The sequence below is a fragment of the Hemiscyllium ocellatum genome (assembly GCF_020745735.1).
Source record: "Hemiscyllium ocellatum isolate sHemOce1 chromosome 27 unlocalized genomic scaffold, sHemOce1.pat.X.cur. SUPER_27_unloc_42, whole genome shotgun sequence".
Taxonomy (NCBI): Eukaryota; Metazoa; Chordata; class Chondrichthyes; order Orectolobiformes; family Hemiscylliidae; genus Hemiscyllium; species Hemiscyllium ocellatum.
In genome coordinates, this window is record NW_026867512.1 from 197,110 (window position 1) to 224,635 (window position 27,526).

The window sequence follows — 27,526 nt, forward strand, 5'->3', positions numbered from 1 at the left end:
TGCTCCTCTCCCCGAATGAAGATTGAACTTCACTCTAGATTGCAACCTCCTTCCTCTGTCCAACATCTGTGAGTACGGCACTCTCTTTTCTTACTATATTTTCAGTTTCTTTTCTAAATTCTGAGCTTCAATTGTTGACTTGCAGCAACTGAAAGGAAATGGGGTGAATCGGGGGTTGGGGGAACAGACTCTGCAAACGTTGGTCCAGGTCTGTCTCCATTGGCAAACGCATTAACACAATGTGATGATTTTGCCTTTGCTGTGGAAGAAAATGCCGAAAAAACGTCATTGTTTAGATGGTTATATACTGGGCTGTGGAGAAAGTGAGGGCTGCACATGCTGGAGATTAGAGTCGAAAAGTGTGGTGCTGGAAAAGCACAGCAGGTCAGGCAGCATCCAGGACCAGGAGTGTTGGTGATTTGGTCACGAGCCCTTCATCAGGAATGATGTGTGGATGTACAATGGGGTCTCAGCAACCTTCCACACCAGTCACTGCCAGTTGTCAGACAGGGTGTAGCAAGCAATCAGCAAGGCAAGTGGTATATTAGCAGGAATTCAGAAATTGGGATGGCTTTCTGTGATCAGGCAGTCATTGAATATATTTAAGCCTGTGTTCATCAGTTTTCTGAACAACAAAGAAGTGGATGGTGATGGGGGAAGGCAAAAATAATGGTTTTAAGACCAGAACAGTTACAGAGTCATACAGCACAGAAACAGACACTTCAGTCCAGCTAGTCCATGCTGGCTATATTTATAAACTAAACTCGTCCCACGTAGTTTGGCTCATATCCCTTTGAACCTTTCCTACTCATGTACTTATCCAAATGTCTTTTAAATGTTATTACTGTACCTATATTCATCACTTCTTCAGGACCTTGATTCCACACACAGACACACCACTCTCTTTCAAAAAAAAAGTTGTTCCTCATGTCTTTTTTTAAATCTTTCTCCTCTCTCCTTAAAAGTTTGCTCCCTAATCTTGAAATCCCCACCTGAAGGAAACAGCACCAGCCACTCACCTAATTGACACCCTTCTTGGTTTTATAAACTTCATAGGTAACCTCTCAACTTCCTGTGCTTCAGTGAAAAATGTCCCAGCCTATCCACCTAGATGTAGGTATATTCATATCCAGTTATGATCTGTTCGGTGCTGGTGCATGCTCAAAAGACCAAATGGCCTACTCCTGCTCCCAATTCTCTCACTCTGTGTCCAAGACAGCAAGAGACCATAAGACAGAGGAGCAGAAAGTAGGCCATTCAGCCCATCAGGTCTGCTCATACCACACAATCGTGGCTGATATGTTTCTCAACCCCATTCTCCCACTTCCTTCCTGTAACCCTTGATACTCAAGAACTTATCTATCTCAGTCTTAAATATCCTCAGTGAACTGGCCTCCACAGCCTCATGTGGCAATGAATTCCATGGATTCACCACTCTCAGGCTGAAAAGTTTCTCCTTATCTCCCTTCTAAAAGGTCTTCCCTTTTCTAGTCCCTTTCAGCTCCTGGTCTCTCCCACTAATGGAAACATCTTCCCAATGCCCACTTTGTTTAGGCCTTTCAATGTTCTGTATGTTTCCATTAAATCTCCCCTGAGTGAGTGTGTGGGCCTGTGTTAAGGACTAATCCAGACCACTCAAAACATTTTTAAGCAGGCAGCCCCAGACCATAACTTTGTAATTTGGTTTAGTCAGTGTCTAGTGAAAATTATCTGGAGTAAATGAGCTCAGTTGACTACTAGATTTTAAAACAGTCAAAAATGTATTCTCAAAATTATACAATGCAACACAAAGATCAGAATAAAGAACCCCTACAGAACTCAGCCTATCCAACTAGACTCAGTTATGCTGTTCTGAATATACACAACTGTCCCAATAAGCCAACTCCCTTTGAAACCCATTATAAATGGGACACATGCTTATAGGTTGAAGTTGAGAGACAGGAAAGAGAGAGAGAGAGTTTCCACACAGCTCCCTGTTGAACTTGCAACCAGTTCAAGACTGAACTAAAACTAAAACATGACCAATTTGGCCTGAAGTCACATCTGTTTAGATATAAGCAAAAGGTCTCTCAAAATTCTTTTCATCTCTGTTCAAACCAGACTGATCAGAACCTGGCCAGTTTATTACCTCTCTGAAAAAAGTCATGAACAGCGTCTCCTTGAGCCAGGGAAAAGCTTTTAGTCCAAAAAAGGAACTAGCTTTGTGACCCCTGTTCATCAGCATGAACCAGACCCTTCAGGATGAGATGCAGCAGGAATTAGGTTCAACAAAGTGAGAATGGAGGGAGATTGCGTGGGATGGAGATTTTTCAGCTTCCAGGGAATTAGAGAGGAAAAAGAGTTTGCTGTAAATTAGAATTGATCGGATGGGCCAATGGGCTGAGGAGTGGCAGATGGAGTTTAATTTAGAGAAATGTGAAGTGTTGCATTTTGGTCAAGCAATCCAGGCAGGACTGACACAGTGAAGGGGAGTGTCACAGAACAGAGAGACCTTGGAGTGCAGGTTCATGGTTCCTTGAAAGTGAGTCTTAGGAGGTCATGGAGTGGCTGTACAGGACATTGGTTAGGCCACTTTTAGAATACTGTGTACAGTTCTGGTCTTCCTGCTACAGGAAAGATGTTGTGAAACTTTGAAAGGGTTCAGAAAGGATTTCAAGGCTGTTGCCAGAGTTGGAGTGTTTGAGATACAGGAAGAAGCTAAATAGGCCAGGGAAATTCTCCATGGAGCATTGGAGGTTGAGGGGTGACCTTATAGATGTTTATAAGGGGCAGAATAGGGTGAGTACCCAGGTTAGGTGAGTCCAAAACTAGACGGCATATGTTTGCAGTGAGAGGGAATGATTTAAAAGGGACCTGAGGAGCAACTTTTTCACGGAGGGTGGTGGAGGCTGATACAATTACTACAAAATTTAAAAGGCATCTGGATGGGAATATGAAGAGGAAGGGTTTAGGGGGATATGGGCCAAATGCTGGCAGATGATTTAGATTAATTTAGGGTTTCTTGTTGGCACAGATGAGTTGGGTCAAAGGGTCTGTTTCCGTGCTATATGTCTGTAATCGTCTTTGGTGAAAGCAGAAGTGTGGTTGTGAAGACTGGACTTTCAGAGCAGCTTTCAAAGATGTTTTGCCTTGATTTGGAACAGAAGAAGTTACAATGAAATCTTTCGTTTGTGAGACAGCAACTGAGTGAGTGAAGACATCCTGGAAAGTGGAAATTCATTGAATTGTGGGGATGAAGCCATACCCTATCCAGTCATTTCTGATGGTAGATGAGACCAGGCTTCAAGATGAGGGGGAGTAGATTTAGGAGAGAGATGAGGAGGAACTGCTTTTCCTGGAGAGTAGTGAATCTATGGGCAATTTAGCACGGCCAATCCAAATCAAGGCCAGTGAGCAATGTCGTGATCTGGAGAATTAACATCAGAGAATGATAGAAAGGGACAACGAGAGTAAATATACCAGCAATCAAAACTGGATTCTAAAGATCACAAAAACTGAAACTAAAAACGGTGTATCTGAATGTGTGCTGCATTGTAACAAAAGCGAGTGAATCGACTGCACACATTGAAGAGAATAATTATGATCTGAGACTCCTAACGGAGATATGGCTTCAGAATGACAAGGATTGGATTCTGAATATTGAGGGGGTAGTCAAATGGAAAGCAGGATAATGGGAGAGGTGCTAATGAAAGCACAGATCACAGAGTAATCTGGTGTCAGCTCGGATTTCAGCTCCTGGTTTCTCTATCCTCTGTTGATTTTCCTGTTCCAACAGAGTAAGATGTGGGTCTGCTCTCAGCTCTGCTGGATTTCTGCTGAGGTTTTGACCCCATCCCCCCATTCCCCCCATTCCTTCCACCTTCTGGAACAATAAAACATTCAGTGAATTGAGACCCAACGCACAATCTCCCAGTCTTTCAAACCAATCAGACACGAGTGTAGTCATACCATGGAATCAAACAAGAAAAATGAAACAAAATTTAAAAATATATAGGTCCTTCAGCTTAATTAGATTAGGTTCCTATGGTATGGAAACAGGCCTTTCCACCCAAAAAGTCCACACTGATCCTCCAAAGAGTAACCAACCCAGACCCATTCCTCTACATTTACCCCTACCTAATGCACCTAACTCCCTAGTGCTGTGAGGTAGCAGTACTAACCACTGAGCCACCATGCTGCGCTCAAATGTTTGTTCATTGGGAAGTAAACCAGAAATAGAGTTTTCCCAGGACTCTCTCCCTTACATCTAACTATTAGTACCCATTTAGTAATAGTAACTATAACTATTAGTATGATTTATAACAATATTTACACCAACGTAAATAAAGCATCTGTTATCATATAGACACAGAGATATACAGCACAGAAAGAGACAATTTTCTCCCTCATGCATGCACACACGTAATTGACAGGATGTTCTAGGATTTACATATTATTGATACCTGCAACCCATTCTAAACGATGAAATACTTAATCCCGGTCTGTTCAATATGTAATTTCAATGGCATGACGCTGTAATGTTTTTCCATGAATTCTGTGCCTTGTGACCTTATTCTCCACAATCACCTGATGAAGGAGCCGCGCTGTTAACACCAGTCCTTCCAAATAAACCTGTTGGGTGCTTGATTTTTAACTTTGTCCAGGTTAGGTTGGATTGGCCAAGCTAAATTACCCGTAGTGCCCAGGGATGTGCACGTTAGGTGCATTAGTCAGGGTGGTAGGGAGATGGGTTACCCTTCGGAGGGTCGGTATGGACTCCTTGGGCCGAGTGGCCTGCTTCCACACTCTGGGAATTCTCTGAAAGGAAGGGATTACCCTGTTGCAAACTGCAGGGCTGCGCAGGCGCAGTGCGCGGAGCTGTTGTCGGCCTTTCCCCGCCCCATCGCTTCACCTATGACGTCACAACGCGGAAGTGGCCCTGTCAGTTTCAGAGTGAAACTCCCTCCCTCTGGGCAACTCTTCATCCCGGGAGGGAGTGGGGGTAACATCTGTTCACTTGTAGCAACTGGAGTGATTCCAGGGCGGGGGGGGCAGACTCTGCAAACTCAGGTATGTGTCTGAATTACCCGGGTGAGGAGGGACGGAGGGATGGGATGGGGCTGTTTTCCCCATCGCGCCAGAGTCTGAAGTCCTGGGAAGTTTCAAAATTAACAGATGAAGGGCTTATGCCTGAAACGTCAACTTTTTATAAAAGCATGAGGGGCATGGATAGGGTCAAATAGATAAGGTCTTTTCCTTGGGATAGGGAAGTACAGAACTAGAGGGTAATAGGTTTAAGGCGGAGTTGGGGGGAAGATTTAAAAGGGACCTAAGGGACAACTTTTTCATGCAGAATGTGATGCATGTCAGGAATGAGCTGCCAGAGGAAATGGTGGAGGCTGGTACAATTAGAGCACTTAAAAGCCATCGGGATGGGTGTTTGAATAGGAAGGGTTCAGAGGGATATGGACCAAGTGCTGACAAATGGGACTAGATTGATTTTGGGTATCTGGTTGGCATGGAAGAGATTGACCGAAGGGTCTGTCTCTGTGCTGTATATCTCTATGAATCTGGCTTTTTACTAACGTTTGCCACGTTTGTATGTTCAGTTTCTCTCTGGTGTCGGTGTTAATGCTTTGATGTCTCCTTCCCCCCCACTTCCCAGGGACGTTAATGTGAGAACAGAGGGAGAGAGTGAGATGGTGCTTTCAATTTTGTGGAATATCTAAAGAAAAGAATGTTTCCCTGAAAGTAGAGTTGCTTGTTCTGAATTTCTACCCTGGACTGACGCTGATGACTTTGTAATCTCTTTTTACAGAGTATTTGACGATCTGAGGACGGAAGTTTCAAAATTAACAGATGAAGGGCTTATGCCTAAAACGTCAACTTTCCTGCTCTTCGGATGCTGTCTGACCAGCTGTGCTCTTCCAGCACCGCACGTTTCAGCACGGACTGTTCAGTAACTACAATCCTCACTTTGTCATCAATATCTGACGGTCAGTCAATCCATCGAGACTGCAATAATTTTTTACTGTGATTCTATGAGGAAGAGCAAAGCTTTTTGGTTCCTGTTTGAGTACGTTTTCAGCATCAGTCGGACTGGATGAGAGACCCGACTGTTGCAGCGCACTTGAGTGTGAAGCCAGAAACAGCTCTACGGCCTGGAAAGAGGAATTCACGGTGAGGAGGGGCTCTACACGCATTTGTGTACAGCTGGAGCTTCGGCCATGGAGAAACCTGAGGAATCCCACCCCGAGGAGGAATCGTGGAAGTGTGGTGACTGCGGGAAAGGCTTCCGTGCTCCATCTGCCCTGGAGATTCATCGGCGCAGTCACACCGGAGAGAGGCCATTCATCTGCCCCAGTGTGGGAAGGCCTTCAGCAATTCCTCTGCCCTTATGAGGCACCGGTGGGTCCACACAGGGGAGAGGCCCTTCAGCTGCCCCGATTGTGGGAAGGACTTCAGCTATTCTTCTGACCTGCAGACCCATCGACGGGTCCACACGGGGGAGAGGCCGTTCTCCTGCACTGTGTGTGGGAAGGCCTTCAGCACCTCCTCCACCCTCCTGACCCACTGGCGGGTCCACACTGGGGAGAGGCCATTCACTTGTTCTGAGTGCAGGAAGGGATTCACTCAGGAGGGCAAGTTGCGGATGCACCAGCGGGTCCACACTAGGGAGAAGCCTTTCAGCTGCCCCGAGTGTGGGAAGGCCTTCAACGATTCCTCTTCCCTTCAGACCCACAAGTGGGTCCACACGCAGGAGAGGCCGTTCCCCTGCACAGAGTGCGGCAAGCTCTTCAGCAATTCCTCCACCCTGCTGAAGCACCAGCGGGTCCACACAGGGGAGAGGCCCTTCAGCTGCCCCGAGTGTGGGAAGGGCTTTACCCAGATGTCCGTCCTGCTGATCCACCAGCGGATCCACATCGGTGAGAAGCCTTTCTGCTGCCCTGAGTGTGGGAAGGGATTCACTCAGAAGGGCAACTTGCGCACGCACCAGCGGGTCCACACCGGGGAGAGGCCCTTCAGCTGCCCCAAGTGCGGAAATGCCTTCAGCGATTCCTCCACCCTACTGAAGCACCAACGGGTCCACACGGGGAAGAAGCCATTCCCCTGCCCCGAGTGTGGGAAGGCCTTTAGCAATTCCTCCGACCTGCTGAAGCACCAGCGTGTCCACACGGGGGAGAGGCCCTTCAGCTGTCCCGAATGTGGGAAGGCCTTCAGCGATTCCTCCGCCCTGGTGAAGCACCGGCGGGTCCACAGGGGGGAGAGGTCCTTCAGCTGCCCCGAGTGTGGGAAGGGCTTTACCCGGGCAGCCACCCTGCGGAGGCACCAAGGAGTTCATGTGCCATCACAGGGGGATTGAAGGAGCGACTGCCGAGTGCCATTATGGACTGGGCTATCAACCCAGTTCTGGAACTCCCAGGTTTGAATCCCACCGCAGCAGATCGCGGATTTGGAATTTGGTCAGAAATCTGGAGGTCAGAATCTAACAATGAAACCATCGAGCGGGGTGGGGGGAAGCCCCATTCTGATTCAGTCACGTCCTTTTTAGGGAAGGAAACTGGTGTTGTGGCAAAGGATTCACTCAGTCGTCCCAGCTGCATCCTTTCCCTGGTCTGGCCTACACGTGACTGCAGACCTACAGCAGTGTAGTTGACTCCACCTGCTTCCTCCCACTTCTTTCCCTCCCCGCAGATGGGCGGGGAGAAACTTACTTGGAGACAGGGTATGGGTTGAAATCGCTGAGTGAGGCAATACTTCCTCCGGGTTAAGGCTGTAACAAAGATCCAATTACAAAGGGACAAGTCAGTGGTGACCAACAGTAAAGAAAGTGGGGTGGGGAGGGGTGCTTTGACCTTGAGCTGTTTAAAAAGCAGCTACTTTTTCAACACCTTTTTGCTGAGGTGATCTGGAGCTGTAACAAAGTTGGGTTGCAATGAAGGTAACCTGAACTCTCTGGACGAGCTGACCAAGGCCCGCGAGTCCTTCGAAAAGAATAAAACTCCCGGAAGCTACGGCTTACCGGTCGAGCTCTATTCCGCTCTGTGGGACTTGATTGGCCAGGACCTGCTGGAGGTGTATGTCAGTATGCTTCGAGCAGGTACCATGAGTGAATCCATGAGGAAAGGCATCATCACCTTCATCTACAAGCGGAAGGGGGAGAGGGAGGAACTCAAAAATTGGAGACCAATTTCACTGTTGAATGCGGATTACAAAATCCTGTCAAAGGTAATCGCCAACCGGGTCAGGTCTGCTCTGGGGTCGGTGATTCACCCTGACCAAACCTGTGCTGTGCCAGGCAGGAAGATCACTGAGAGTATCGCACTCCTCAGGAATACGATCGCCTACAAGCAGAACAGAGGTTTGGACACCTGCCTGATCAGCCTGGACCAGGAGAAAGCCTTTGACAGGATATCACACAGGTATATGAGAGATGTTCTCTCCAAAATGGGCTTTGGGGAGGGAATCTGCAATTGGATCAGACTGCTCTACACCAACATTGTCAGTGCAGTCTCAATCAATGGGTGGGAATCAGATAGCTTCCCAGTCCGATCTGGAGTCAGGCAGGGCTGCCCTCTCTCTCCTGCCTTGTTTGTGTGCTGCATAGAGCCATTTGCCAAGTCTATCAGGAAGGATGCAAGCCTGAGAGGGGTGACTATTCCTGGCAGCGGGGGCCTGCAGGTTAAGGCCTCCCTGTACATGGATGACGTTGCCATTTTCTGCTCGGATCCGTTGTCCGTGCGCAGACTCATGTGCATTTGTGACCAGTTCGAATGGGCCTCGAGGGCCAAGGTAAACCGAGGCAAGAGCGAGGCCATGCTCTTCGGGAACTGGGCCGACCAATGCTCGATCCCCTTCACCGTCAGGACCCACCACCTGAAGGTGCTGGGTATTTGTTTCGGGGGATCTGGGGCACGTGCCAAGTCTTGGGAGGAGCGTATCAGCAAAGTGAGGCAGAAACTGGGCAGATGGAAGCTACGGTCGCTCTCCATCACGGAAAAAAACCTGGTCATCAGGTGTGAGGCACTGTCATTGCTATTATACATGGCACAGATCTGGCCTATTCCCAGAATCTGTGCCGCTGCAGTCACCCGGGCCATCTTCCAGTTTATATGGAGATCAAAGATGGACTGGGTCTGAAGGGACTCGCTGTACAAAGATCTGGGCAACGGGGGAAAAAATACACCCAATGCCACCCTCACCCTGATGGCCACCTTTGTGTGTGGCTGCATCAAGCTGTGCGTGGATCCCCGGTACGCAAACACCAAGTGTCACTATGTACTCAGGTTCTACCTGTCCCCGGTGTTGCGAAGGATGGGCCTGGCCTCGCTGCCGCGGAACGCTCCGAGTAGTTGGACCGTTCCGTATCACCTGTCCTTCGTGGAGAAGTTTATGAAGAAAAACACCTTTGACCACAAGTCCATCAGGAAGTGGTCAGCACGTAGTGTCCCTGAGACCCTTTGGAAAAGGAGAGGGCGGATCCTATCGAGCGGTTCCCTGAGCAGACTGTCAAAGCCATTTGGCAGAATGCCTCATCGCCAGAACTTTCCAACCAGCACCAAGACATGGCTTGGCTGGTGGTGAGAAGGGCTCTACCTGTGAGATCCTTTATGCACGCCCGGACTCTCTGCCGCACCGCACGCTGCCCTCGAAGCGGCTGCGGGGGTGGGGGTGGGGGAACGAGACTGTCACACACCTCCTTCTGGAATGTGCCTACGCAGATGAAGTCTGGAGAGGAATGCAAGTGGTGTTTGTCGAGGTTCGTTCCGAGCAGCGCCGTGACGCGGGACTCCGTGCACTACGGCCTGTTCCCCGGGACGCACACCGAGACAAATATCAACTGTGCCTGGAGGATCATCAACTTGGTGAAGGACGCTCTCTGGGTGGTCTGAAACCTGTTGATCTTCCAGCTGAAGGAGTTGACCCCGACTGAGTGTTGCAGACTGGCACATTCCAAGGTCCAGGACTACGTGTTGAGGGATGCGCTGAAGCTTGGGGCAGCTGCCACTAAGGCGCGGTGGGGAAAGACCACTGTGTAACGTCTGCCTGCCTAATGAAGAACAGGGGGCCCATGCAGTCATTTGGGCTCTGCTGACACCTCAGCTCAATATATGGGCATATGATTGAAAAATGTACAGACCTGTATATAAAAATGATAAATTCTGATCTTTGTATGTAAATGTTTACATATGTATGGCATGACCAACTGTACAGACCATCAAATTATTTTATGAATATATTTTTGAAATAAAAAATTATTGTATCAGACATGCGAGCTGTGCAAGGTTACCTTATGACATCTCCCACTTAGTTTAGACTGGCACTTCTTTATAGGAACTTATCTCGGCACCAGAAGCCTAACTCAGTTGGATTTGTTTTTCCTACCTGATGGATAGCTCAAGGCCTGTAGGAGTGATCAGTCAAGCACACACAGATCTGTCAATTAACTTCTCTTCCTTATGAATTATTGTCTTTCACTGTTATCTGTCTAATTAAGAACATGCAATGTTTTTATAAACTTTTGTATAAAGGAAGCCACTTTGTATCAGTACATTGGAGTAGCCTGCTGGGGCACTTGAAGAGCTGCTACCCTACACTCCTAGGTTATTAGAACCTAGTTAGTTTAGCGTATGGGTATCAGTGTTACATTGTAACAGTGATGCTACTAGTGAATAAAGGGGATGACTAAGATTAAACTAAACTGTCTGTAAGAGGTTTTTATTCCAGACTTCCAAAGAGTACGATCTTTGGGACGAACCAAGAAAGAGAGGCTTACGGGTCTGAGTCCATAAGGGCTTCCCTAGGCCGTGTCAAATCTGTACTTTAACAATAGCAGGGAATAAAACAAGAAAGTGTTAGTACCCAGCTTGATTTATAACAATACTTTCATCAACAGAAATAAAACATCTGTTATCAAATAAGACATAGAAATATACAACACGGAAATAGACTTTTTGATCCAACACATCCATGCTATCCTATATAAGTCTAGTGACCCATTTGCCAGCATTTGGCCCATATCCCTCCAAACCCTTCCTATTCACACACCCATCCAGGTGCCTTTTAAATGCTGTAATTGTACCAGCCTCCACCACCACTCTGGCCTATTTACTCTATCCACCCTTCAGGATTGTATGAACCTCTATCCGGTCACCCTCAGCCTTCAACACTCCAGGGGCAACAGCCCCATCCTATTCAGCCTCTCCTTATACCACAAATTAACCAACACTGGCGACATCCTTATCAATCTGTCCTTCACCCTTTCAAGTTTTACAACATCCTTCCTGTCCTATAGCAGGGAAACCAGAATCAAATGCAATATTTCAAAAGTGGCCTAACCAGTGTCCTAGACAGCTGCACCGTGACCTCCCAACTCCTACACCCAATGGATTCAATGGGCCAAATGGCCTTTTTCTGCACTGCAGGGATTTTATGATTGCTTCATATAGTGTATATCTGATATTCACTGTTGTACAGGCTGCATGGCTATGAATTTTCACCTAATATTGTAATGGAATTACATCCTGTATTTCTTGTAATAATTTTTATTTAATAGGTCAGCAGGAAGTCATTCAGCAACTTTACTGGCTTTCTTTTCTGAAGCACCCTTGACATTTCATTTTCAAAACCTTGACTCAGCTCCATTTCCAGCCCCTTTGTAGGAAGGTATTGTCACCTAAATGAAGTTTTCCTCTTTATATACTTATTGCGACCTGACTGCATGAGTGTTTGAGGGTTTCTGTGTCATGGATAATATATGATCAGCAGGTATCTGGCAATCTACAGGAATTGTCACCGATGTTATGTTCATTTGACTGGACTGACCGTGATCAATTATTTTGTGATTTTATTTGCAGGACAACATGGGAAAGAAATCTGAAACCAAAAGATACATCAACTTCTGGCAGAGCCACTTGATTCACTGGGACTTTAATATCAGCAGCCATTCACATCGAGAAGAATTGTTTCCCTTTGTCTGCTTGAGAAATTTTGTACACTCGTGTGGCAGGAAGAATACTAAGTGAGGGAGATTCAATGCGCTAACTGTGGAAAGTTACTCATACCATTTACTCAGCTTGGAGGATCAAAATCTCACCCCTCACGGTGGGGAGAGACTGTGTACCCTTTCCGTTTGTAATTTGAAACACAGAGTGACACAAGGAAAGCTTCCCCCCATGTGGAAATGTTGGTACTGTGGGAGAAGATGCCCTTTCCTATCGATGCTGGAAACCCACAGACGCGTTCACATGGATGTGAAGACATCCGTGTGCAGACAGGGATTTAGTGAGACGGGCCATCTGCAGACGCACCAGCGGGTCCATGTGGAAGAGATGCCGTTCAAGTGCTCCATGTGCGGGAGGGAGTTCACTCGGTCATCTACACTGCTGGCCCACCAGCGGGTCCACACCGGAGAGAGGCCATTCACTTGCTCACCGTGCAGGAAGGGCTTCACCCGCTTCTCCCACCTGCAGAGACACCAGTGAGTTCACCTGCCATTGAAGGAGCTTCAGCCGAATGCCATTATCGACTGCATTAATAACTCAGTTCTGGGGACTCCTGGGTTTGAATAGCAGATGGTGGAGTTGGAAGTCAGTCAGAAACCTGGAGTTCAGAACCTCATGATGAGAAAAACATCCCTATCTGATTCACTCATGTTTTAGGGAAGGAAACTGCTGTTGTGGGAAAGGATTCACTTAGTCGTCCCAGCTGCAGGCTTTACCTGGTCTGGTCTACACGTGACTCCAGACCCACAGCAGCCTGGTTGACTCTCGACAGCCCCTCGGCAAATGAGCGGGGAGAATCTTACTTGGAGACAAGGTATGGGTTGCAATTGCTGAGTGAGGCAATACTTCCTCCGGGTTACGGCTGTACCAAGGATCCAATTACAAAGGGACAACTCAGCTGACCAACAGTGAAGGAAGTGGGGTGCAGGGGAGTGTGTACGCTTTGACCTTGAGCTGTTAAAAATGCAAATAAGCTACTTTTTCTATGCCTATTTGCTGGGGAGATCTGAAGCTGTAACAAAGTGGGTCACAATAAAAGTTAGGCAGCATCTGAGGAGCAGGAAAATCGACATTCCAGGCAAAAGCTGATTCCTGATGAAGGGCTTTTGCCCGAAATGTCGATTTTCATGCTCCTCGGATGCTGCCTGACCTGCTGTGCTTTCCTAGCACCACTCTAACCTAAACTCTGATCTCTAGCATCTGCAATCCTCACTTTTGCCACGATAAAGGTTACCTGAACTTACCGAAGGACTCAGACGTGGAAGGCTATGAGATCCAGCAGGTTTTTCTTTGAAAGCTGCTCGTTTCTTTCAATCTCCAGTGTGAGGTTTCTAATTGAAGGAGCAGTCAATGTGTAGCTCGTATTATTCGAAATTGTTCATTTTTCAGAACTGCAGGTTCATCATTTCCTCAGCATTGTAAAGTTTACTGACACCAGTGGGAGGTGTGGGCTGTTTTCATTAGAAACAAAGTTAAAAATCACACAACACCAAGTTATAGTCCAACAGGTTTATTTGGAAGCACTAGCTTTTGGAGCGCTGCTCCTTCATTGGGTAGCTGTGGAGCAGGATCATAAGACAGAGTATTTGTAGCAAAAGGACATTGAATGATATATTGAACAAACCTTTGAAGTGTTTCATCTTAGAATGGGTTTCAGATTTCAGTTCATTAATATATAAATCCCAGAACTTCTTTTAAGTCACAGTCTCAAGATAACTGAAGTTGTTATAAAAAGAGGTGACATCTCAGCTCAGACAATGCATGAAAGGTGTGAGGTTTGAGCCTGTCTTGAGTCAGACTGGTTCTATTTCCAAAGTAGGCATTTATAAGATATTACATGGAGTGATTGCCTACAAGCTGTGCACTTTTTGAGCAAAATAGAATGTATCTACAAATATAATTCTGCAAATGCAAATTCACCCCATAGTCTTATGTCTTTCTTTCCTGCACAGGACCTCCAACCAACACTATACACCAGATATATTGATGATCTTTCTTCCTCTGGACCCATGGCAAGGAGTCACTGAACTAACGACACTGATATTAACAAGTTTCATCCCACCATCACACTCACCATGGACTACTCTTTCATATCTGTCTCATTTTTGGACACATGCGTCTCTATCAAGGATGGGTATCTCAGCATTTCTCTGTACCACAAACCCACGGATAACCTGACAGTGCTACACTTCTCTATCGAAACATATTAAATAACCATCCTCTATGGACAAGCCCTTCACATACACAGGATCTGTTCAGGTGAGGAGGAACATGACAGACACTTGGAAGTACACAAGCATGCTCTCATAAGAACGGGGTACAATGCTCAACTCATCAACTGCCAGTTCCAATGTGCTGCAGCGAGAAACTGTAATGACCTCCTTAGGAGACAGACATGAGCTGCAACCAATATGGTTCTCTTTGTTGTCCAGTCCTACTTGGGAGCCGAAACACTATGTCATGTTCTTTGCAGCCCGCAACATATGAGCATCTCAGCAAGTCCTTCCCCATACCTCCACTTCTCGACTTCAAACAACCGCCAAACCTTAAACAGATCATTGTTCACAGCAAACTGCCTGGCCTTCAGGGCAACATGATACAACCCTGTCATGGCAGACGATGCAAGACGTGTTAAAGTGACGATACGATTGCCATCATTACACGTGGGGACACCACCCACCATGAGTATGGCAGGTACTCACGTGACTCAGCCAGCATTGTTTATCTCATACTCTGCAGGCAATGATGCCCTGAGGCATGGTATCTTGGCGAGACCGAGTGGAGGCTACAGTAACGGATGAATGAACACTGCACAATCATCAGCCAGGAATGTTCCCTCCCAGTCGGGGAACACTACAGCAGTCCAAGACAGTCAGCCTCGGACCTTTGGGTGACCATCCTCCAAGGCAGACTTCAGGACAGGCAACAATGGAAAGTGGCTGGGCAGAGGCTGATAGCCAAGTTTGGTACCTATGGGGATGACTTTGGGTTCACATCACACTACAGGTGACCCCACTAGACTAAACACTCTCCCACACATACACGCACACAAGCACGCATTCACACAAACACATGCTCCTCCACACCAACACACTCATGCAGACCCTCTCTCATACACATCCACTCTCTCTCAAATGCTCACACACACACACACCCTCTCACAGCCTTATACCCCATTACACAGACACAGACACAATCACCTGGTTTCCCTGGTATACACACACACACACCCTCTCACAGCCTTATACCCCATTACACTCACACACAGACACAGACACAGACACAATCACTTGGTTTCGCCTGTACACACACACACATACAAGTTTGTGGGTTGAATTTGTACTTGCAGAATTACATTTTATTTTGCTCAAAAACGCTGTAGCTCCCACTTTAGAAATAGAATCAGTCTGATGTAACATTGAGATACAGACTTTAACTTAACACCTTCAATGCATTATCTGATTGAGATGACACCTATTGTGAAAACCTATCTTGAGAACATAACTTTTAAAAAGTTTTGGGATTTACATATGAAGGAATCAAAACGAACATGGTCATTCTAAAAGATGACAGAGGTAAGCTACATTTGTTTAATATTACATCCCATGACACTGCAATCCTGTTGTGAAAGAGTGTGTGTGTTATGACTCTGCTCCCGATGAAGAAGCAGCGCTTCGAAAGCTAGTGATTCCAAATAAATTGGAAATAAGTAAATAAACGGTTGGACTATAACTTGGCATTGTGTGATTTATAACTGTGAAACTCTGTCAGTAATAACCAGCATCTCCATACTGCGCATGCTACTCGGTGTCAGCAACCACTCCGCGTGTTGCTCATGCGGCACGGGGAAACGCCCCACGGTCTTGTTTTGGTGAACCAATGGGACGCTCTGGAGGACCGGATGGGGACTGGTCCTCCTGCCAATCACAGAAAACCCATAGACTGGATGCGGAAGTTGGATCATGTGCTTCTGGGGTTGGTGCTGCTTCTCTCTCTCTCTCTCTCTCTCTGAGTTAAGATTGAGCTTCAGCCCAGACTGCAGCTTTCTTCCTCTGTCCAACATCTGTGAGTATTGTGCTCTCTTTTCTCACCCCATTTTCCATTCCGGGTTCAGCTGTTGACTTGCAGAAACTGAAGCGAAATGGAGTGAATCCAGGGAGGGGACAGGTTCTGGGAAAGTTAGTTCAGTTCTGTGTCTCAATTGAAAAACACAGGGCAAATGCAGGAACCTTTTATCAGAAATGATGTGTAAATGTACAGATCTAGATGTCATTCTGCACCAGTCACTGCCAGTTGTCAGACAGATGCAGCAAGCAATCAGCAAGGCAAGTGGTGGATTAGCAAGTGGAATTGAGCTGAGAGGTGGGGAAGCCTTCCTGCAGTTAGGGCGTCATTGAATACGTCCAAGGCTGAGTTCATCTGATTTTTGATGGTTATGGGGAAAGGCAAAAAAAATGGTTTTAAGACCAGTATAGTTTGGTTACAGAAACAGACTAGTCCATGCTGATCAATTATCCTAATCTAGTCCTATTTGGCAGCACTTGGTCCATATCCCTTTAAACCCTTCCTATTTATAGACCAATCCAGATGCCTTTTAAATGCTGTAATTATACCAGCCTCCACCACTTCCTCTGGCTGGTCATTCCATACACACACCACACTCTTGTGAAAAAGCCCCCCTTAGCTCCCTATTATATCTTTCCCCTCTCACCCTAAACTTTTAGTGAGAGGACTCCCCACCTCAGAGAAGACTTTGTCTATTTGCCCTCTCCATGCCCCTCTGTAAGGTCACCCCTCAGCCTCTGACACTCCAAGGAAAACAGCCCCAGCCTATTTAGCCTCACCCAAGAGCCCAAATCTTTCAAACCGGTAACATCCTGGTGAATCTTTTCTGAACCCTTTCAAGTTTCACAACATCCTTCTGATGGTAAGAAGACCAGAGTTGCACGCAATATTTCAAATGTGGCCTCACCAATGTCCTGTACAGATGCAACATCACCTCCCAACACCTTTACTCAATGCTCTAACCAAGAAAGGACAGCATACCAAATACTGCCTTCACTATCCTATCTATGTGTGGCTTTACCTTTAAGGAACTATGAACTGCAGTCCAAGGTCTCTTTGTTCAGCAACACTCCCCAGGACCTTACCATAAAGTGTATAAGTCCTGCACTGATTTGTTTTTCCAAAATGCAGCACCTCGCATTTATCTGAATTCAGCTTCATTCATGTACTTATCCTAATGTCTTTTAAATGTTCTAACTGTACCTGCATCCACCCCTTCATCTGGACATGCATTTCACACACAAACCACTTTGTGTTTTAAAAATAAAGTACCCATTATGCCTTTTTAAAATCTTTCTCCTCTCACTTTCAAATTTGCTGCCTAATCTTGAACCCCCACCAAGGGAAAAGATATCTGCCATTCACCTTATCTATACCCCTCATGATTTTATAATCCTCGATAAGGTCACCTCTCAACCTCCTCTGCTCCAGTGGAAATATTTCCAGCTTATCCACCTCGGTGTAGGTATCTTCATATCCACTTATGTTGGTGCAGGCTCAACAGACTAAACAGCCTGTTCCTGCTCCCAATTCTTTCTCTCTGTGTTCAGGAAAGCAAGAGACCATAAAACACAGGAGAGTAAATTAGATGTCTCGGCCCGTTGGGGCTGCTCTGCCATTAAATCATGGCTGGTAAGCTTCTCAATCCCATTCTCCCACTTTCTCCCCGTAACCCTCGATTTCCCCCGATACTCAAGAACCTATCTACCTCCGTCTTAAATATACTCAGTGACTGGCGTCCACAGCCTTCTGTAGCAGTGACTTCCACATGTTCACCACTCTCTGGCTGAAACGATTTCTCTTTATCTTTGTTGTAAAAGGTCTTCCTTTTATTCTAATGCTGTGCCCTCAGGTGCTAGTCTTTCCTACCAATGGAAACATCTTCCCCATGTGCACTCTGTCCAGACCATTCAGTATTCTGTCTGTTTCAACTAGATTCCACCCACCCTCTCCTGAGTGAGGGCCTGTTGATCAGCATGAGCCAGACGCTTCAGGATGAGGTACAGCAAGGATTAGGTTCAGCAAAGTCAGAATGGAGGGAGTGTGTGTTGGATGGAGATTTTTCAGCTTTTTCGAGGGTGAGAGGAAAGAAAATTCAATATAAATTAGAATTGATAGGATGGGCCAAGGAGTAGCAGAATGAGTTTAATTTAGATAAATGAGTTGTTGCATTTTGTAAGGCAAATCAGGGCATGACTTACACAGTTAATGGGGAGTGTTGCTGAACAAAGAGACCTTGCAGGTTCTAGTTCGTTGAAAGTGCAATTGCAGGGAGACAGGATAGTGAAGAAGGCATTTGGTACGTTTTCCTTTACTGGTCAGAGCACTGAGTACAGGAGGTGGGAGATCATTGTCATGGCCGCACAGGACACTGGTTAGGCCACTTTTGGAATAGTATGTGCAATTCTGGGCCCCCTCCTATGGAACAATGTTGTGAAACTAGAAAGAGTTCAGAAAAAATTTACAAGGATGTTGGCAGAGTTGGAGGGTTAGAGCTAAAGGGAGATGCTGAATAGGCCAGGGAGAATTTCCCTGCAGCATCAGAGGCTGAGGGGTGACCTTACAGAATTTTATAAGGGGTATGGATAGGGTGAATAGCCAAAATCTTTTCCCCATGGCAGGCGAATCCAAAACGGGAAGGCATAGCTTTCACGTGAGAGGGGAAAGATTTAAAACGGACCTGAGAGGCAACTTTTTCTCACAGGGTAGTGCATGTTTGGAATGAGCTGCCAGAGGAAGTGATGGAGGCTGCTACAATTACAACATTTAAAAGGCATCTGGATGGGTACGTGAATGAGAAGGCTTTAGAGGGATACAGGCCAAATGCTGGCAAATGGGATTAGATTAATTTAGGATATCTGGTCGGCATGGATGAGTTGGACCGAGGGCTCAGTTTCTGTGCTGTATGACTCTAATCATCTTCCATGAAAACAGAAGTGTGATTGTGAAGGCTGGAGTTTCAGAGCAGCTTTCAAAGATGTTTTGCCCTTAATGGGAGCAGAAGTTACAATGAAATCTTTCAATTGTGAGACAGCAACTGAGTGCGTCCAGGATTTTGGTGGAAAGTGGGAATTCATTGCACTGTGTGGATAAAGTTCTTTAAGGTTTACCAGCAGTAAGTAAAGTGTGCTGAGCGGGGAGCCTAGTGAAGGGTTAGGTGGATTTTTGAGTTAAACTGCTCATTTTATTCAGCCTTCAACATTGTATTTCCAATGCTGTGCATCAGAAGGAGTGGTGAATCAGTAACGGGTATCGTTAGAAGCCTTACGGGTTTCAGTACTGCAGGTATTGCATTGTTTCATCAGCATTGTATTGCTTTTTGAAGGGGTCGGTGTGAACTTGTTGGGCCGAAGGGCCTGTTTCCACATTGTTAGTAATGTAAGCTAATCATTACTGGCAGCAGTGAGGTGTGGGCTATATTCACTAGAAATGATAAAGCAGTTAGATAACACACATACGAGAGAGCAGAGTGGGACTTGTCTTTTAATTTGCAGAAGATGGGAGATTCTGGGAGCTGTGATCCAGGACAAAAATAAGTGCGGTTAATCATAGAAGTCCTACAGTGTGGAAGTAAACTGTTCAGCCCCTCAAGTCCACGTTGGCCCCTCTGAAAAGCCTCCCCCATTCCCCCCCCCACCACCACCACCACCACCCAATCCAGTAATTTGCTGGTGGGTGAGATTAGGACTAGAGGTCATGGCCTCGAGGTTAGAGGGAGTCGGTTTCAGACACATGAGGAGGAACTGCTTTTCCCGGAAAATAGTGACTCCATGAAATTCTCTGCCTATGGAACCGGGAGAGACAGCTTCACTAAGAATATTCAAGACACAGGTGAGTAGGTATTTGCATGGTGGGGATTTAAGGGTAGTTGGGATAATGCAGGTAGGAGGAGCTGAGACAATGGATAGATCAGCCATGATCTTAATGAATGACAGAGCAGGCTTGACAGGCCAAATGGCCTACTCCTGCTTCTATTACTATGAAACTATAACCCTGCATTTCCCATGGCTAACCCAGCCAACCTGCACATCCCTGGGCAATTTAGCATGGCCAGTCCAAATCAAGGCAGGTGAACAATGTTGTGATGTGAAAATGAACATCAGAGAATGACAGAAAGGGACAAGGAGAGTAAATGTACCAGCAATCAAAGCTGGATTCTAAAGATCACAAAAATTGAAACTGAAGACTGTGTGTCTGAAGGTGTGCTGCATCATAACAAAAGTGAATGAATAGACTGCACACATCGAACACAATAATTATGATCTAAGACTCCTTACAGAGACATGGCTTCAGGGTACCAAGGATTGGATCCTGAATATTGAAGGGATACGTGGCATTCTAGTCAAATGAGAAGCTAGGTAAAGGTAGAGGCACTGCCAATCAAAGCACTGATAACATGGTAGTCTGGTGTCAGCTCGGATTTCAGGTCCTGATTTCTGTCGTCTGTTGATCTCCCTGTTTCCACAGAGTAAAATGTCGGTCTGTTCTCAGCTCTGCAGGATTTCTGCTGAAACCTCTTACACCTTCCGGAACAATAAAACATTTAGTCAATCAAGGCCCAACCCACAATCTTCGAGTAAAAAGTGAGGTCTGCAGATGCTGGAGATCAGAGCTGAAAATGTGTTGCTGGTTAAAGCACAGCAGGTCAGGCAGCATCCAAGGTTCAGGAAATTCGACATTTCGGGCCAGATTCCCGATGAAGGGCTCTGGCCCGAAACGTCAAATTTCCTGTTCCTTGGATGCTGCCTGACCTGCTGTGCTTTATCCAGCAACACATTTTCAACCCACAATCTCCCAGCCTGTCAACCATCCAGACAGAGAGAATCATCGTAGCAGGGAATAAACAAGAAAAATGAAACAAAATTGAGTATAAATAGGTGCTTGTCCTAATGAACAAACATTAAGTACATAAACCAGAAATTGGTGACTCCCAGGGTTCTTATAGTGCCCTAATTGAGGAATTCTCGCTCCCTTACATATATGCCAGGTGCTGGATTGGACTGGATTGTGTTGGGATGTCTGGTCGGCATGTACTGTTTCCATGCTGTACATCTCTATGACTAAGTATTACCACCCAGGCATGATTGATAAAAATATTTGCATCAACAGAAATAAAGCACGTGTTATCAAATAGACATGGAAACATACAGCACGGAAATAGACTTTGTGATCCAACACATCCTTGCAGACAAGATATCCTATGTAAATCTAGGTCCATTTGCCAGCATTTGACCTTTATCCCTCCAAACCTTCCTATTCACATACCCATCTAGATGCCTTTTAAATGTAATTGTACTGACCACTTCCTCTGGCAGCTCAGTGCATAAACGCACCACCCTCTGTGTGAAAACATTGACCCTTGGGTCACTTTTAAATCTTTCCCCTCCCACCCTAAACCTATGCCCTCTGGTTTTGGAGACCCCCACCCTGGGGAAATGTGCTTCCCTATTTATTCCATTCATGCCCCACATGATTTTATAAACCTTGACAAGGTTATCCCTCTGCCTCTGATGCTCCAGGGAAACAGCCCCATATTATTCAGCTTCTCCTTTATACCACAAACCCTCCAACCTTGGCGACATCCTTATCAATCTGTCCTGCATTCTTTCAAGTTCCACAACATCCTTCCTACCCAATAACAGGGAGACCAGAATCGAATGCAATATTCCAAAAGTAGCCTAACCAATGTCCTGTACAGCTGCACCATGACCTCCATATTCCTATACCCAATGCATTCAATGGACTAAATAGCCTTTTTGTGCACTGTAGGGGTTTTATGATTTTATTCTGTGACCCAGTCAATTTTAGTCATTATCTCTGGTGCATGGCGTGTCAGGGTGGGATCACTGGTAACAGAATTGCATGCAATCCTACAAAAGTGGCCTAACCAATGTCCTGTGAAGTGTACCAAACACCACCTTCACTGTCCTGTCTACCTGTGACTCCACTGTCAAGAACTAAAAGCCTGCCATAGTCATACAGCATGGAAACAGACCTTCAGTCCAACCAGTCCATGCCAACCATAATCCCACATTAAACCAGTCTCTCCTGCCTGCTCTTCGACTGTATCCCTTGAAACCTTTCTTATTCATGTACTGAAACAAATATCTTTTAATTCTACCGGCATCCACCACTGCCTCAGGAAGTTCATTCCACACATGAACCACCCTCTGTGTAAAATTAGTGTTTGAATAGCAAGGATGGAAAGGTTCAGAAAAGCTTTACAAGGATGTTTCCAGGGTTGGAGGGTTTGAGCTACAGGAAGGGGCTGAATAGATTGGGCTGTTTTCCCTGGAGTGTTGGAGGCTGAGGGGTGATCTTCCTGTAAATTCATGAGGGGCATGGATAGGGTAAATAGACAAGGTCTCTTTCCTGGGGTCGGGGAGTCCAGAAGTAGAGGGCAGAGGTTGAGAATGAGAGGGGAATGATGTAAAGTTCCATGCAGAGGGTGGTGCGTGTACTGAATGAGCTGCCAGAGGAAGTTATGGAGGCTGGTACAATGATAACATTTACAATATCTCTGGCTGGGGGTTTGAATAGGAAAGGTCGAGAGAGAGAGAGGGGCTGGTAAATGCAGCTAGATTAATTCTGGATATCTGGTCAGCATGGGCAAGTTGGACCGAAGGGTCTGTTTCCAAGCTGTATATCTCCATGACATTGAGGTTGAATAAGTCCTGATCTGATTTGCAATTCCAAAATGCAGCACCTAGCATTTATCTGAATTAAACTCCATCTGCCACTCCTCAGCCCAAGATCCTATTTTAATCAGAGGCAACCTTCCTCGCTGTCCACTGAATCTCCAATTTTGGTGTCATCTGCAAACTTATTAACTATACCTACTATGTTCACATCCAAATCATTTTTATAAATGACAAAAAGTAGTGGATTCAGCACCGATCCTTGTGGCACACCACTGGTCACAGGCTCCAGTCTGAAAAGGAACTCTCCACCACCACCCTCTTTCTTTTACCTTCAAGCCAGTTCAGTATCCGGTTGACTAGTTCTCCCTGTATTTCATAAGATCTTACCTTGCTAACGAATCTTCCATGAGGAACTTTGTTTGATTGATTTGCTAAGCACAAAGCCATGCTGACTATCCCTAATTAGTCCTTGCCTTTCCAAATACATGCAAATCCTGTTTCTCAGCATTCCCTCCAACAACTTGCCTATCACTGATGTCGGCTCGCTGGTCTATAGTTCCCTGGCTTCTCCTTACCACCGTTCTTAAATAATGGCACCACGTTAGCCACTCTCCAGTCTTCCAACACCTCACCTGTGACTAAGGATGATACAAATGTCTCAGCAAGGGGCCCAAGAGTCACTTGCCTAGCTTCTGGGGATTTATCTACTTTTGTGTTTCAAGACATCCAGCTCTACCTCCTCTGTAATGTGGACATTTTTCAAGACGTCACCATCTATGTCCCCACATTCTATATCTTCCATGTCCTCCTTCACAGTAAACACTGATACTCATTTAGTATTTTGTGGGCGGCATGGTGGCACAGTGGTTAGCACTGCTGCCTCACAGCGCCTGTAGACCCGGGTTCATTCCCGACTCAGGCGACTGACTGTGTAGAGTTTGCACGTTCTCCTGTGTCTGCGTGGGTTTCCTCCGGGTGCTCCGGTTTCCTCCAGTCACAAAGATGTGTGGGTCAGGTGAATTGGCCAAGCTAAATTGCCCGTAGTGTTAGGTAAGGGGTATATGTAGGGGTATGGGTGGGTTGCGCTTCGGCGGGTCGGTGTACTTGTTGGGCCGAAGGGCGTGTTTCCACACTGTAAGTCTAATCTAATCTATTTTCCTCATCTACTCCGGCTCCACACATCGGCTGCCCTTGTTGATCTTTCAGGGGCTGTATTCTCTCCCAATTACCCTTTTGTCCTTAATTTATAAAAACCCTTCTAATTCTCCTTAACCCTATTTGCCAAAGCTATCTCTTGTCCCCTTTTTGCCCTCCTGATTTCCCTCTTAAGCATACCCCTACCGCCTTTATACTCTTCTAAGGATTCATTCGATTTGTCCTGTCCATACTTGTCATATGCTTCCTTCTTGTTGTTAGCCAACTCCTCAATTTCTCTAGTCATCCAGCATTCCCTACACCTACCAGCCTTTTCTTTCACCCTAACAGGAACATACTGTCTCTGGACTCTTATTATCTCATATTTGAAGGCTTCCCATTTTCCAGCCTTCCCTTTACCTGTGAATATCTGCCTTCCAATCAACTTTTGAAAGTTTTTGCCCAATACCATCAAAATTAGCCTCCCTCCAATTTACAACTTCAACTTTTAGATCCAGTCTGTCCCTTTCCCAAAGTGGTCCAGCACTGACACCTCAGTCACCTGCCCTGCCTTAGGTCAGGTTTTGCACCTCCTCTAGTAGGAACATCCACATACTGCCTCAGAAAATTGTCTTGTCCATGCTTAACAAATTCCTCTTGATCTAAACCCTGAACGCTGGCAGTCCTAGTCAATGTTTGGAAAGTTAAAATCCCTGACCATAACCATCCTATTATTCTTACAGATAACTGAAATCTCCTTACAACTTTGTTTCTCAATTTCCTGCTGATTATTAGAGGTTTATATTACAATCCCATAAGGTGATCATCCCTTTCTTATTTCTCAGTTCCACCCAAATAACTCCCCTGGATGTATTCCCAGGAATATCCTCCCTCAATACTATTCCTTATCAAAACACCACTCCCCACCTCTCTTGCCACCCCCCTCCACCCCCGTATCTTTCCTGTGGCATATGTATCCTGGAACATTGAGCTGTCCATCCCTGAGCCACATTTCTGTAGTTGCTATGATGTCCCAGTCCCATGTTTCTGACCATAAACCCTGATTTCACCTGCCTTCCCTATTAGGTCTCTTGCTTTGACATAAATACAGTATAACTTCAGTCCTACGTTGTTCTCTGCATTATTCCTTCCTGCCCTGACTGTTTGATTCACTCCCTTTCCCAACTGTACGATTCTCGGGTTAGTCTCTTTCCTCACTGTTTTCCTGGGACCCATCCCCCATCTTATTTGCAGCAGCAACTTCACTGGCTTTCTTTCTGCAAGCAGTCTTGACATTTTATTTTCATATCTTGATCCAGCACCTTTGTCGGCAGCTTGTTCTAGGTCATTCTCCCCTGAATGAAGTTTTCCTCCATACACACTTAAGGCTATCTGGCTGCATGAGGGTTTTCAGGTTTCTGTGACCTGGATAATGTGATCAGCAGGCACCTGGAAATCTACAGGAATTGCCATCAATGTATCTTTATTTAACTGTACTGACCGTGATCACTTATTTTGTGAGTTTATTTTTGCAGGACACTAGTGTGGCAGGAAGAATACTAAGACACCCGAGTGAGGGAGATTCAGTGGGCTGACTGTGGAAAAAGTGCTTCAAACCATTTCCTCAGCTTGGGGGAATCAAAATCACACCCCTCACGGTGGGGACAGACTGTGTACCAGTTCTGTTTGTAATTTCAAACCCAGGTGACACAAGGAATACACTCCCCATGGGGAAACCGTGGAAATGTGGGGACTGTGGGAAAGGATTCCCTTCCCCCTCAGTGCTGGAAATTCACAGACGTGTTCACAGCGGGGAGAAGCCGTTCATCTGCTCAGTGTGTGGGAAGGGATTCACAAATTCTTCCAACCTGCGGGCGCACCAGTGGGTCCACACGGGAGAGAAGCCCTTCACCTGCTTGGTGTGCAGGAAGGGGTTCACGCATTCATCTGCACTGCTGACCCACCAGCGGGTCCACACTGGGGAGAGGCCGTTCGGTTGCTCAGAGTGCGGGAAGGCTTTCCGTCGTGTGAGCAACTTGAGGAAGCACGAGCGGGTCCACATGGGGGAAAGGCCATTCACCTGCCCCGAGTGTGGGAAGGGATTCATTGATTCTTCCAGCTTGCTGAACCACCAGCGGATCCACACAGGGGAAAGGCCATTCACCTGCTCTGTGTGCGGGAAAGGATTCAATCATATGAGCAATTTGCGGCAGCATAAGCGGGTCCACACTGGGGAGAGGCCATTCACCTGCCCCGAGTGTGGGAAGGGATTTACCAACTCTTCCCACCTGCTGACCCACCAGCGGATCCACACTGGGGAGAGGCCATTCACCTGCTCCAAGTGCAGGAAGGGCTTCACCTGCTCCTCTGACCTCCAGAGACATCAACGAGTTCACGTGCCATCACAGGGAAATTGAAGGAGTGACAGATAAGTACCATTTTTGACTAGACTATCAACCCCGTTCTGGGGTCTCCCAGGTTTGAATCCCACCGTGGTAGATGGTGCAATTGAAATCTGGAGTTCAGAATCAAATGATGAAACCATTTTCAGGGGAAGAAAAACCCCACCTTATTCACTCATGTCCTTTTTTAGAGAATGAAGCTATCTTTGCAGGAAAGGAATCACTCAGTTATTCCAGCTGCATCCTTTACCTGGTCTGGCCTACCCCTGACTCCAGACCCACAGCAGTGTGGTTGACTCTTGATTGCATCCCCCTCCTGTATATGAGCTGGAGAAACTAACTTGTATACAGGGTGTAGGCTGAAACTGCTGAGTGAGGCAATACTTCCTCCAGATGAAGGCTGTACCAAGGATCCAGTTCCAAAGGGATAATTTGGTGCTGACCAATAGTAAAGAAAGTGGGGGATGGGGAGTGTGTGCACTTTGACCTTGAGCTTTTTATTTAAAAAACGCTACTTTTCGTGCACTTTTTTTTCTGGGAAAAATTGAAACTGTAATGAAGCAGGGTTGTAATAAACGTTACCGGAATTCACCGTCTGACTCAGACTCTCATTGAAAGCTGTGAGATCCAACACGTTTTTGCTTTAAAGCTGCTAATTTCTGTCACCCTCCAGCACGAAGTTTCCAATGTCCTGGATCAGAAGTGAATGAGTGGCAGAATTGTGAGAAATTGTAAATTTTTCAGGAGTGCGGGTTTATTGTTTCATCAGCATTGTAAGGTTTACTGGCAGCAGTGGGAGGTGTGGGCTCGAAACAAAGATTAAAAGTCTCACAACACCAGGTTATAGTCCAACGGGTTTATTTGGAAGTATTAGCTTTTGGAGCACCGCTCCTTCATCGGGTAGCTGTGGAGCAGGATCATAAGACACAGAATTAAAATTAAAACTGAAGTTTTTCATCTCATCATCATCTCATTTCATCAGCATTGTAAAGGTTACTGCCTGCAGGAGAAAGTGTGGGCTGTGTTCATGAGAAACAAAGGCAAAAATCAGACAAAGGTATTGGAATATAATCTGATATTATTTGGAAGGACTAGCTTTCGGAGTGCTGTTCCTTCATCAGGTAGTTGTGGAGCAGGATCATGACATAGGATTTGAACTAAAAAATTACAGTGTCATACAACTGAATTGAACAAATCTAGATTGTTATCAAGTCTTTCATCCTTTAGAATGGGTTGCAGGTTTCAGTTCATTAATATGTAAATCCCAGAACTACTTATAAGGAACGTTCTCAATGTAATT

At 46.0% G+C, this 27,526-nt stretch overlaps 1 protein-coding gene across 1 annotated transcript; it reads left to right on the forward strand.

The window, feature by feature from the left end:
- LOC132808343 (zinc finger protein 420-like) lies at positions 1–26,753 on the forward strand. The gene is made up of 3 exons (XM_060822099.1): positions 1–68; positions 5,798–7,323; positions 25,635–26,753. The coding sequence occupies exons 2-3, from the start codon at positions 6,377–6,379 to the stop codon at positions 26,239–26,241; spliced, it is 1,554 nt and encodes a 517-aa protein (XP_060678082.1). The 5' UTR covers positions 1–68; positions 5,798–6,376; the 3' UTR covers positions 26,242–26,753.
- Positions 26,754–27,526: the final 773 nt, after the last annotated feature.